This window comes from Apteryx mantelli, chromosome 9 (assembly GCF_036417845.1).
Source record: "Apteryx mantelli isolate bAptMan1 chromosome 9, bAptMan1.hap1, whole genome shotgun sequence".
Lineage (NCBI taxonomy): Eukaryota > Metazoa > Chordata > Aves > Apterygiformes > Apterygidae > Apteryx > Apteryx mantelli.
Genome location: NC_089986.1, coordinates 2,706,586 through 2,718,490, shown reverse-complemented (window position 1 = coordinate 2,718,490; position 11,905 = coordinate 2,706,586). Strand labels below are relative to the sequence as shown.

The 11,905-nt window shown below is 41.9% G+C and overlaps 1 protein-coding gene across 1 annotated transcript; it reads left to right on the top strand.

Annotated features, from left to right (window-relative positions):
- The first annotated feature begins 248 nt into the window (after positions 1-248).
- Positions 249-9,793, top strand: LOC106496724 (ovocalyxin-32-like). The gene is made up of 6 exons (XM_067301565.1): positions 249-547; positions 5,727-5,789; positions 6,112-6,286; positions 7,010-7,146; positions 7,991-8,053; positions 8,166-9,793. Exons 1-6 carry the CDS (start codon positions 287-289, stop codon positions 8,322-8,324), a joined length of 858 nt encoding a protein of 285 aa, XP_067157666.1. The 5' UTR covers positions 249-286; the 3' UTR covers positions 8,325-9,793.
- The last annotated feature ends 2,112 nt before the right edge of the window (positions 9,794-11,905 follow it).

Genomic DNA, 11,905 nt, shown 5'->3' with positions numbered 1-11,905 from the left:
TGCTCCCCCGGCTCCCTTCAGGGCCCCCGACTCCCTTCATCCCCCCCCCGGCTCCCCTCACACCCCAGCTCCCCTCACAACCCCCCATTTTCCCTCATCTGCCCCCTGCCCCCCCGGCCGCGGGGGCGGCTCTCCCGCCGGGGGGCGGAGGGGCGGCGGCAGGGGGCGGGCGCTGCCCGGGGCGCTCGCCGGCGGGGGCAGGGGCAGAGGCAGGGGCAGGGCCGCGCCCCGTTATTAGCGCCGGCCGCAGCAGAGCCGCTCGCTCGCTCGCTCCGCCGCTCCCGCCATGCAGCCGCCCGCCGCGCTGCCCCTGCTCTGCCTCGGCGCGCTGCTGCCGCTGCTGCTGCTGCTGTCGCCGCCGCCGGCCGGCGCGGCGCGGCCCCCGGAGGAGGCGGCGGTGGCGGGGGAGGTCGCGGCGCGGGAGCTGCCCCCCGGCGGGCGCCTGGCGGCGGCGGCGGCGCGCGCGGCGCTGCACTACCGCAACCAGCGGGCGGGCTCGCCGGGCGCGCTGCGGGCGCTGCGCCTCGTCCGCAAGGCCACGCTCAAGGTAGGGCCGCGGCGGCGCCGGGCTCCTAGGCTCCTTTCGCGTGGGCTAGTGTATCGCCGGACCTAGCTCCATCGTGAAATTATCCCGTTTTTGCTAACTCGTGAATGCCGTAGTGTTAAACTGATTCCGTCAACCTGCTCCCGGTGAAACGGCGGTAATTGGAAACAGCCCGCAGCGCGGCGGCTCCGCGGGATGTGAAGGAGCTCTCAGGTTCGTGTAAAACGAGACCTCAATGAGGCTTTTCCTCTCCTAGCAACGGGCAGGAGGGATGTGCCGGGCGTGTGATAAGGGCTGCCTCGCGGACGGCTGCAGTCGGCGCTTTTTCTTCTCCCTCTGCACCGATGGTGGTGCCTTTATTTTTATTTTTTATTTTTTTACTTAAATGAGCATCTTCTAGGTCGCAGCAGCATTCGTCTCATGGAGCTGTAGACAGTTGCACTTTAAAGTACATTTTTAATAAGAGAAGCATGAGCGCGTGACAGCTGAAGACCCCAGAATTCGAGATATAAACTTTCACTGACGTAGTAGTCCCCCCATCCCGGGCTCTCCTGAAAAGCACAACCGAGCCACCAACAGCCGAACCAGGACGGGCAATGCATAGTAAAACAGCAGGTATAGCTAGGTGATCTGACTGAACTGCAACTTTTGCTAAAACTGGGCTACGGAATACAGTTTTATGGATGGAGATTTCACAAGCTCATCCTGGTGCCAAACTGTGATTTCATGTGTTTAGTCATTTTAAATTACTGCGGTCATCACTTTAGAATTTAAAGACTTCTGCTTGTTCTCAGCAGCCAGGACCCCACGTTTTAATGGGGGGAGATCAAGTCAGTGGCAGGTAGGTAGATTGCCTAGGGAAAACCAAATGTAGAGAGGGAGAGAAAATAAAGAGCCATTTTTGCTGGCTTTCCCCCCCTGCCTGGGTTGAGCAGGGGCCAAAAGCGCACGTCTCACTCCGTGCCCGCTTCTTCTGTGGCTAGCGGGTGGTTAAAGCAGCTTAACCGAACTGTGAAGCCACCTCTGTAGTGACCTGGAATGATACTGCTCTTAAACAGCTATTCAACCTTATTAACGCATTTTGGCATAACTGTGAAAATAACAGTGCTCTTTTTTTCTTAAAAAATAGAAATAAATTTGTAAAAGTTAAAATTATTTCATGCCAAATACACCTTCTCCCTCTCCATGCTAAGATCAAAGAAGTCCTCTGATATATATCTCCAGCCTGAGTATGTATTTTAGCTGTGTAGTGCCACTTGAGAGCTTTCTAGGTGAGTATTACTATGGTGGAGGTGTTGCAAGTGGAGAGAGAATCTCCACTTCAAAAACCACATAAACACGGAATTATGTATTCCTTTTAAGCTGAGTATTTACCAAGTCACTAGTCATGAAGCTTTTTTTATATTCTTCTATTGAGCAATCAGACTGAATAATAAGTTTAGACAAAGTTGCAATAGATGTTTTCTTCGTTAGTGCTTGCTGTCAAGGAAATGCAATGAAACCGCTGAGATACTTTGTCAGAGGCTGGTTACTATTCTTAAAGTTATCACAGCAATAAAAATTATAATTTTTTTTTCAGAGACAGAACAGGTGACACCAATGGAACAAATAATATTGGAGGAAAAACTGAGCATTTTTTTTAGATGAGTGGATGCTCCAGACAGAAGAGTACTGGAGCTCCTGTGAAGGGCTTTGAGACCCCGCTGTCGTAGCTGGGGGTGTGCGGTCAGGCTGCTGTGCTGCACCGTGCAACTTCAGGAAGGTCGTGGAAAGGCTCCGCAGGCAACCCCAGCCACTCTCATCCATTAAATCAAAGCCAAATTCCTCCTGCTTCAGGAGCGTTGCAGTCTTGTTGAGTGCAGCTATTTCATGTGCTCCCCTCTTTGGATTGATGGCAAGAGGAGGAATACGGTTAGGTCACTGTGCCTTATCCTTTGTAAGAGCCAAGGCTACAGGAAAGAAAAAATGTCAATACTTGATCAAATGAGGAGCGTTAGAACAACAGAGGAAGCATCTCTCAGGTAGCTTTACAGTAACTAGAAACTTAGACTTAACTGCAGTGATTATCATGAGGGATTAGACCCTTCTTTCTGTGCCACAAACTACTGATTCTTTTGTAAACCTGTAATTCAGAAAGAAGCTTTTTTTTTTTTTTTTTTTTTTTTTTTTTTTTTTGCTATGCTGAGAATGTCTGTTCACATAACAGACTGTCATTTTAACCTGAGAATAAGCAGATCAGAAGGACAACGTATTTTTGGCCAAAGCACAAGATGGGGGCAGGAGAGAAGGGGAGAATGAGGAAGCAGAGAAGAGATGATAAGGACCTGAACTCAGCCGCTCCGTTTCCTCCGTTCCCTTCACAGCATGATCGGGGCCAAACTGCAGACTTCCTCTTCACAAAGCTTCAAGATGAGATTTTATAAAAGTAGAGCAAGTAACTAAACCAATTTGTCCTATTATCTGCAGTATATAACTAAGTGTATGTACTAAAGGCAGGTGCTGGGCTCATGGCCTTGCCCTGTGAATTAAACTTTACTATCATTTTGCTATTAATGGCTTTCTGGAAGAAAGTGTGATAGGAGCAGAAAGGCCAAAATTTAGCCAAGTAAAATATGTGCACATTTGCTTAGGACTCTAACCTTCAGCACTGTGCAAACAGCCAGAATTCTCCTGCTGTTTACGTGAAGAGTATTGTATTAAAAAAAAGGGGGGGGGGCGCAAACAAATCAATGCTGTTGCTGGAATACAGCAATTTGACTTAAATGCACACTTTGAAAGGCAGCTTGCATTCTCCAGTAAAAAGCATTTTCCCCATGCTACCTTACATATGTCCCATAACAGAAAACCTATGTAACAAAATATACTACACAAGTGGTGCTAGAATCACTATGATAGTTTAAGGATAGAAGCAGGAATAGGTCTGTGATAAGGGAGAATACCTTTTATTAAACCAATTAATAATGTGAAAGGAACAAACTTGCAGACACAGAAGTGACTTGACTTGTATATCAGAAAGCTTATCTAATAAATCAGTCTAGCACACAAAAAGACTTACTTTGATTTACTTATGGCTGATTTAATCAAAAGAAAAGCTTAAAAATACACCAGTTAAACACCACCAAATGTCAATTCACAAGCAAGTAGTTGTCTATAAATGTAAAATCATCCTCACTGTTCTGTCACTCAGACTCCTCCCTCCCAAATGAATACAGTTGTTGCTAGAGAGAGATTGACTGATGAAGTAAAGAGCAGATCATCCAAATACTTTTTTTTCAGGCTGTGCTCTTGCACTATTAAATGATGCACTGATCCTGTTCATAGTAATTAGTATTTTTCAGGACTAATATTGAAAACAAGCTTCTGTTCTAGCATGCTTGGGGCTAGGGCAGTCTGTGATATCCCGCATCAAAATCAGAATTTAACCGAACCATTTCTGTCAGCAACAATCAACACAAAAACACTGTGACAAGTTTTAGCAAATCCAAGAAAATGACACATTGCAAAGGTGTACATTTCTAAGACTTTTCTGATGTTTTGTGCTTTTCTGTGTTTTGTTCTGTGTTTTCTGCTGGTTATTTCCTAGCAGCAAGGAGTCTTCTTTTTCTGTTTTTCCTTACAAGTGCAATTTCTGATGAGATGATAGGGTAGCTGAACTGCTGGTAGCTTTAGAGGTGACAGATTTAGAGGGATGGAGGTATTGGGAAAGCTCACTTCACTCTGATAAAGCGGAGCTGTCTGGGCTCACTCCATGAAAGAAGATCTTCCAGAGGGCAAATCAGAGCGGATAGATTAGCTTCGCGCTCTGACGTGCTGGGTAGAGAAGTCACCCTCTTTCCAGTCACAGGAGAAAAAAACGAGCAAGATTAGCATCACTAAGCTTAAATTAGCCTTTGTAATTCCTGTTCTGTTGTAAATCAGTCAGCGAGATGCGATTCATCTATATATTCAAGGGCACCCTGATAGCCTGTGCAAAAAATACCTCCTTTCAAGTTGAATTTGTAATTATTTTTTTTGAAGTTACTCCATATCAATCTGTCCTGTGAAGGACTTTGAGCTGCATTTTGTTCTTGCATATCTCCGCGGGGAAAGGCTTTAAACCATTTTTTAACATAAAGGTTATTTATTGTTGTTTTTAAGATCCTTTGCTGCTAGACCACATCAGTGTATCTCATCTGACCAATGTCCTGAAGTTACAGGCCATGAGGTAGTCATGGCACCCTCGTTCTCCCTCTTCAGTGCTCATGGAGCACCTCAGTTTATTCTTTGGGAAACAGAAGTGATTTTGTTAAAGCAGTGTCACTGAGGTCCCTGATTTCGTGGCATCGAAGCGGAAAGTAATAGCATCCTGTTTATAAAACAGGCCAAGCAATATATTTTTAAATCTTAATTTTTATGAAGCAAGCTCCCAGTTTGCAGGATCACCTGCTGCAGTATCGTATCATACTACTGCTGAGATCTTCAGACCAGTATTTGCTCATTTATTACAACGTTATAGATACTGCTCCAGATACCGAGGGCTCCCAGGCAGCAGTAGTTCATGAGCATCCTTCCCTCAAACCCTCTTTTCTTTATATCACCCCTATAAGGACCTGATTCTGCAGAGACTTACAGGTGACTAGCTTATGTGCTGTGATACCTATAAAATGTCTGAGATTGATATAACATATATTTTTTAACTGAATAATGATTTTTATCCAGCCACAGACAGACTGGGTAAACTTGGGTTGTTTACTGTTTTCTAACAAAAACATGAACAATAAAAATCAATGCATTAATGTAATCTTTAAAAATCACTTAAATATAGGTTGATATGCTGTGTAGTCATGACTAGTAAAGAGTTTTTAGTTGCTAAGCAATTTTTTTTTTTTTAAATCATCAACCAGTGACAGACACTTTTTCTCTGTGGAGTTAACAGAAAAGTAGAAACACAAAATAAGATTTGAATTAATTATTTAAGTTAAGGTTCCTTGTTTTCTGATGGATTCAAATGACCCCAGATACTACTTTTAAGAGGGCAGGGCTCTTCTTCCTGCCTTTGCCCTGGAGTCCCCACTTCAGAAGCAAGGGACACTGTGATGCGTGTTACCACACTGCTGCCTGAGCCATGCATTCAGCAGTGATTAAGTTATAATAATATATAAGGCCATAGTTACAATGTGGACAGAACTCTTCTCTCTTCCAGAACATCCCAGGAGTTGGTCATAAATATTACCTGCAGTTCACTACCGAAGACTACAGAAGCAGGGTAAGTTTATAGTCCACCGTGTTTTCTCTGACAGTGTGTGTTAAACTTCAACATCTTCAAAACAGGATATATTTAACTGCTTCTGTAAATGGATCTTTCACAATCAAAGGACTTATTTTTATGCTTTTACCTGCATGTCCAGCATGCCTAAAGACTTTCTGTGATCCTTGTACAGCTTCCTACAAAGTATATCATATAAAAATGTAATGTACTTATTACATACACATATTTCACATGGTAATATCAAGAGCTCTTTTTAAAATGGGCTGCATGTAAATAAAATGCTGATTAATAATAACAGTTTGAAATTCTACCTTTACAGCAAAATGTTGGGAACTGCCTTGCTACAGTGTTCTATCAGAAGAGAAAATCTCCGCCTGCTGTCACTATCAACTGCGTAGATACCAAAGATGAAAAGCAAATCCAAGAAGAGGACAACACATTTTACCAAAAAATTAAGCAACAAACCAAACCAATAATTGCAAGTGATATTCCAGGTATATTCCCCCAAATAATCTTATGTCATTTCATATCAAAGAGTTTTGGCACTTTTAAGAACACAAGGAAATGTGCACGTATTTTAAAAAGTAGATGTATTCTCACAGTAGCACCCTAAAACCGTAGAGCTAACTATCCTCCTTCCTCTTTTCCTCCAAAAAAAGTTCCACCTTGCTAAAGATTCTTGGGGAGAAAAACCCCTGCTGGGTTTAGCAAGAGTGTTAGTCAACACGGTGTTGTGAAGGTGTTTAGGATTTGAAAACAAGCCTATGCAACTCTGTATTCAAGTAAATGTAAAATTTCTTCAAGTAATGACAACTGCCTTAATCCACAAATCTTCCTCCATCTGTGGATGGAAATCCACACAGGATGAATAACTGAATTTTCCTATACCAGAAAGAGAGTGCCCTGGTCCCTCTTTTCCTCCTGGGTTAGGTAGTCACCTCCATCCTCATGGATGCTGGGTTTCTCATCTCCTTGGGGGGGCTCTGTGAATAACGTCTCTTGATAATTTCAGTTCCATCATGCTTTCATACTTCTTCAGTCACAGCAAGTTTATCATCAGTTCATTCTCCTCCCTGTTGAAGATTGCAACGTGTCCGAGGGAAGAGTTACGTCCCTGGAGTAGTGCTGTGCCACGTCAAAGGGCTCTGTGGTTTATCATTTGTCTGATGAACAGACAGAATTCATCATTTTTATATTATTTTCTTTGTCCTTTTCAGACAGCTATGGAAATATTGAACCTTCCCTTGAGCCAGTGTGGGCTTTGGCTGTTGTTGGCAGCAGTTACATAATGTGGGAAAAATCAACCGAGAACTTGGGTTACTCCATGGCACAAGTCAAGTCTGTGAAGCAGTGGGTAAGCCAAGTAGAAATTACAAGTCTATGTTAGAGAGGCTAACACTGTCTACCAAGCAACAGAAAATAAAACAGCCATTGACAGCTCACGCTTTCTGTAATATCTGTGATTCTTCCAAGATCCTAGTGGCTTCACATACAAGTATCTCAATCAGAAAAAGTTATTTTGTCCAGAGTTTGGTAGAAGAATATTACTCATTTGGACAGAATTCTGGGTTTTTTTGTTTGCCTGAGCGGATCTGTTGGCTTCTGCAGGATTAATCAGAAGATTTGCACATGTGCTTCTGCAATTCATCACCCCCACACTGTCACTCCTAGTGTTCTTTGCCTTCCTAGCTGTGCTCAAAGGTAGCATCAACTTAATATTTGATATGAGCTCTCTTGGGGAACATATCGCACAGCTGCAGCACATAGGAGTTTCCAAAGGTTTGTTTCCATCTCAGTCATCAGTGATCTACAAATAGTGTGCTTGCTTTTTACTCCCAAGTTATTTAGAATGAGAACTTTTTCAGAAAGAGAGAGTAATAGGATTCTCAAATTCATTCAAGGGTTAACTTAAGTAATTAGCATCTGAGTAAGCCTAGTTTCACGTCAGAGTACAGTCAGACTGCAAAGCCACACTCCAATTAGTGTCCTCAAAGTCTTTACACAGGAATTGTTCCCAGTTCCCCTCCCCTCCACATACAAAATCTATCTTACTCTAGCCAGCTATCATAGGCATCTCAAGCCCTTTTTATCTCTCTCCCTTATTAAGCTAAATGCAGTCAATTAAATCAGAGTAGATACTATACTTCAACAATATAACTTTGTGTTCTTGGTTGCTTTTTCCTTTGTTACATATCCAGATAAGAAAAGATGATTTTACCGAGTTTGACTACACTGTCTTACTTCACGAAACTCCAACACAGGTAAGAAAGCATGTATATGTAATACCCACCTTCGTCAACAGAGAAACAACAAAAAGATCATAAAGATAACTTTTTTTTTCTTTTTTCTTTTTTTCTTAAATCTGTTCTCCAGGAAATGATTCCATGCCACATGCGTGTCATTTGGCTTCCTGGTCACCCTCTGAAAGTGAAGTACTTCTGTGCTCCAGAGAACCAGTTGTCTGAAGAGGCATCTGGAATGGAATCTGGATCAGCTGCTGGAATTTTATATGAAAAAGAAGAAAATTTTTAAGAGATTGTCAGCTTTGTATAAACATATTAACTGGGAAAACTCTTTTGTTAATAAACCCAGAGTTGTGATAATTTTTCTACACAAGTCACACTACAGTGACTTTAAATGCTTTCACGAGTCTGTTTTGTTCCAGAATGAATCTCTGTAATTTCTTAAAGGGTAAAAACTCACAGGTTCTAGAGATCTACCTAAAAAAGTTTGCTACTATATACATGCATAGATATACATACACAGGCTGATTTTATGCAACTAAGTTACTTACAGTAACATAGTTTGTGAACAAAGTTAATATATTTGGATAAAAATCTTGAGAAAAATATTAATCTGTCACTATGAGAAATATTTGTCTACTAAATTTTTTCTGATTTTTGGATAGATATATTATTTGCTAATTTTTAACTTAAATCTCCAATAAAACAAATACCATTACATGCAGCAGAGGCTGGGTTTTCTTTTATGACTCGCTGGTAGAGCACAGCTTTCCATCTTCTCCCAGTGTCTGGCCACCGAAGGGATGTGAACCGGGGGGGGGCAGCGAAACCTCTCCCCACAAGACCCTGTACACGCCAGTGACCAGAACCTGCGTGTTCCACAGATGGCCCAAGTCCCGCTGGCGCACAGCTCTTCCCTGCTGTGTGAGCTTAAAAAAAAAAAGGAAGCTTCTCCTCTCATATTTGTGAAGTCAGCTTAAAACATGTTTTCTTTATATCAGTATTTTCTGTTGCCGCCCCATGTCTGCCACCAGTCTACAACACCGCAAGGGAAGGGTTTGTCAGAAGGAAACTTGCAGATGTTGTGTCTTTTTGTCTGTTTACAGTACGGACGGAGTTCTTGCTGCTACCTTGAACAAAGACGGACAGAACAGCAAAGACGTTAAGGCTCTGTACAGATAAATTTCCACGTTTGGGTTTGTCTGAGGAACAGCCCACTGTCAGGATATCCAGTCAATCAGATACTATATTTTAATGACTGCCATGTCTTTTACCCATCCTAAATACAACAAAGTCTTATTGCAAGAACATATTTTTGCCCTTTCACACCAAATTCTCCATTCTGGGTTTAGGGCAAATGCACTCCCCCACCTTTCTAAGTTCTCTAAGATTATGCCAAACTATTCTGAGTTGTTGCTTTTTTCCCTTAACAACAATTTCTATGACAATAAATTAACTCCGTATAATAAGTATGCCTTACTTAGGGAAGCGGGCAATGGTCTCTGCCTTCTGGGATGGTTATTTTCTTCTACAACTTGTAGTATACTGGGCTACCAGTGATCTGTAACCAGTAATGATGATTAAGGCATTTAACATGAAAGCTTTAACTGGGGGGATGGATAAACTGTGTGATCTGATAATCCAAAATAATTTAGGCATTTTATACAACTGTATTAGTCTCCGATATACTTTTACTGACTGAAACTTTTTATATCAGCACGTAGGACATCAAAATAAATTCAGTAAAACAGCATTTTACATACTCTGTGTTTTCTTTCGTGCTGGCAAAACACGTAATCAGAGCTTTTAATGACAACTTCAATAGGAAACTGATAATGAAAATATTTTTTAGAATTTAAACAAGAAAATAGTACAGCGATTTTGCACTTTGGGGCTCGATTTTAGCAATATATTTAACTACAAGGTTAGTTTCCTTACTTTATTTTCACCACTGCTTTCCGGACCGAGAACAGAGAGTCATGTGTTTCCAACTTGACAAATCAGTGTAACTTTGACTCCAAGTAAGCAGCACAACCTTCATATCAGTTAAGAAACTGCACAGTCCTAACTTCTGGAAAAGTACCAATCTGGCTGGAATTCAATGGCAAAATTTCCATCAAAGTCTTTAGGGCCAAGATTTCAGTCAGTGGATCAAAACCTGAAATTATCTATGCAGTTTTTACTCAAGCAAAATTCAGTTACCATTACTGAATTATTAATAATGGTGAACATTATCTGAGTCAAGACTCCAACTGGTTCACAGTGAATTCTTCATGCGAAAAAAGCACAATGAGAATATCCGTAAGAGACTGGATACGGACAAGAGAGAAGAGTTCTGTTCCGTAATTTTGCTGCTAGGAAGAGATCAACTAAGTCAGACACACTAGCAGTGCTACCTAAAACTTTACTAAAGGAAAAAAAAAAGGAAGCACAAAGAAACTAGACCTAGGGCACCCCCAGAACAACTGCTCCTGTTCCACGCTCCTTTTCACTGTCTCAGGGTGCTGCTGCTGCTGCTACAACCCCTCCACCTTCCCCAGTCCCCTTTAGGCTCTTCCGTCCTTCCCCGCTCCCCTGCTCTCCACTAGCCCTCCCTCCTACCTGTTGTTTTTCCTCCCTCTCATTTAAGTAGAGCAGACCCCGCTGCGGCTCAGCCGTCCCTACGCGGTGCTCCCCCAAGTGTGGTCTTGTCGTCCGCGTTAGATTTGAGGAGAACCAGCACACATCTGGCAGAACCAGAGCCAAGATTTCACATCCTGACTGACCTCTCATAAGCATAACATAAAAGCCAAAAATACAACTAAAATAATAACTACCCCATTTCTTTCTTCGCAGTTGCATTCATACCGCTTTTATAAGCCCTCTTTGAATCGTGGCAAAGGTGCGGCAATATTTGTTTGCTTAAGAAAATCCCTAAATGACAGAGAACTTGCAGGGCTTTCCTTAAAACTAGTTCCAGCTGAAATTTTTTCACAAAAATAATGTTACAGATGTAAGGGAAACAAGAAGGATTTGACCCCAAGCAACATCATATGCATACACAACCTTATGCCTGTGTTTAGTTAATACTTACATGCCCCTGACAAATCTCTGACACTGTACTTCCTTCAAGTTTAAAACGAGTAGTTTTCACTGTCTTTCTGTGAGGACTGAGACAAAAAAGCCCAGCCATTACAGTTCTGTCTGTGTCTGGTAAACACCAACCACAGCGCTGTGCCAGGAATGCAGTTGGGTTTTGAACTGGAACTTCATTCCCTGCCTGTTTACTGGAAGTCTGCAAAAATGCTCTAAGCAGAGTAAGTCAGGAAGAGAGAGCACACAAGGAAAACTCATAGTGGATCTTTTAGTAATAACATTAAAAAAAAAAAAAAAGTGATGATATCTTTTCTCTCTTACCTGACTCTAACAGCCTCAATTTTTCTCTGTATTAAAAGTGAACAATATCTAATTGATTCTCAAGATGAGCATCAACAGGAACACGATCTCTTGATTTTAAGATCCTGGAAAAAGGAATCTTTTTGTTTGGTTTTATGACAAAGAGATCCTTTTAGGAAGGTAGCACCTGGAGCCAAGTAAGCAACATATACATGAACCCATATTGCTCATAGTTTAGGAAAGAGTTTACTTCTATGTAAATTCTTGTCAACTTTTTTCAAATGCATTGTACCACCTGCGATAAGCAGATTTGGTGAAACGCCAGTTCCGCCAACAGGTGAATTTGTTCATTCATTCATTATGACTTTGGAGGATCTTAGCACTGTTTCTGAAGGATGAGAAGAAAATACTGGCATTTTTTTCTAGACTATATGTTGTAAGTGAACCGCAGACCAAAGGATCTGTGCTTGGAGCACTTGAGTGAAAAATATTCAC

Bases quoted from the DNA above. Each gene is read 5' to 3' on its own strand.
- LOC106496724 (XM_067301565.1), top strand. From the start codon at position 287: ATGCAGCCGCCCGCCGCGCTGCCCCTGCTCTGCCTCGGCGCGCTGCTG. The intron at 5,790-6,111 runs GTAAGTTTATAG...CTACCTTTACAG, and splicing joins CCGAAGACTACAGAAGCAGG to CAAAATGTTGGGAACTGCCT. The intron at 8,054-8,165 runs GTAAGAAAGCAT...TCTGTTCTCCAG, and splicing joins TTCACGAAACTCCAACACAG to GAAATGATTCCATGCCACAT.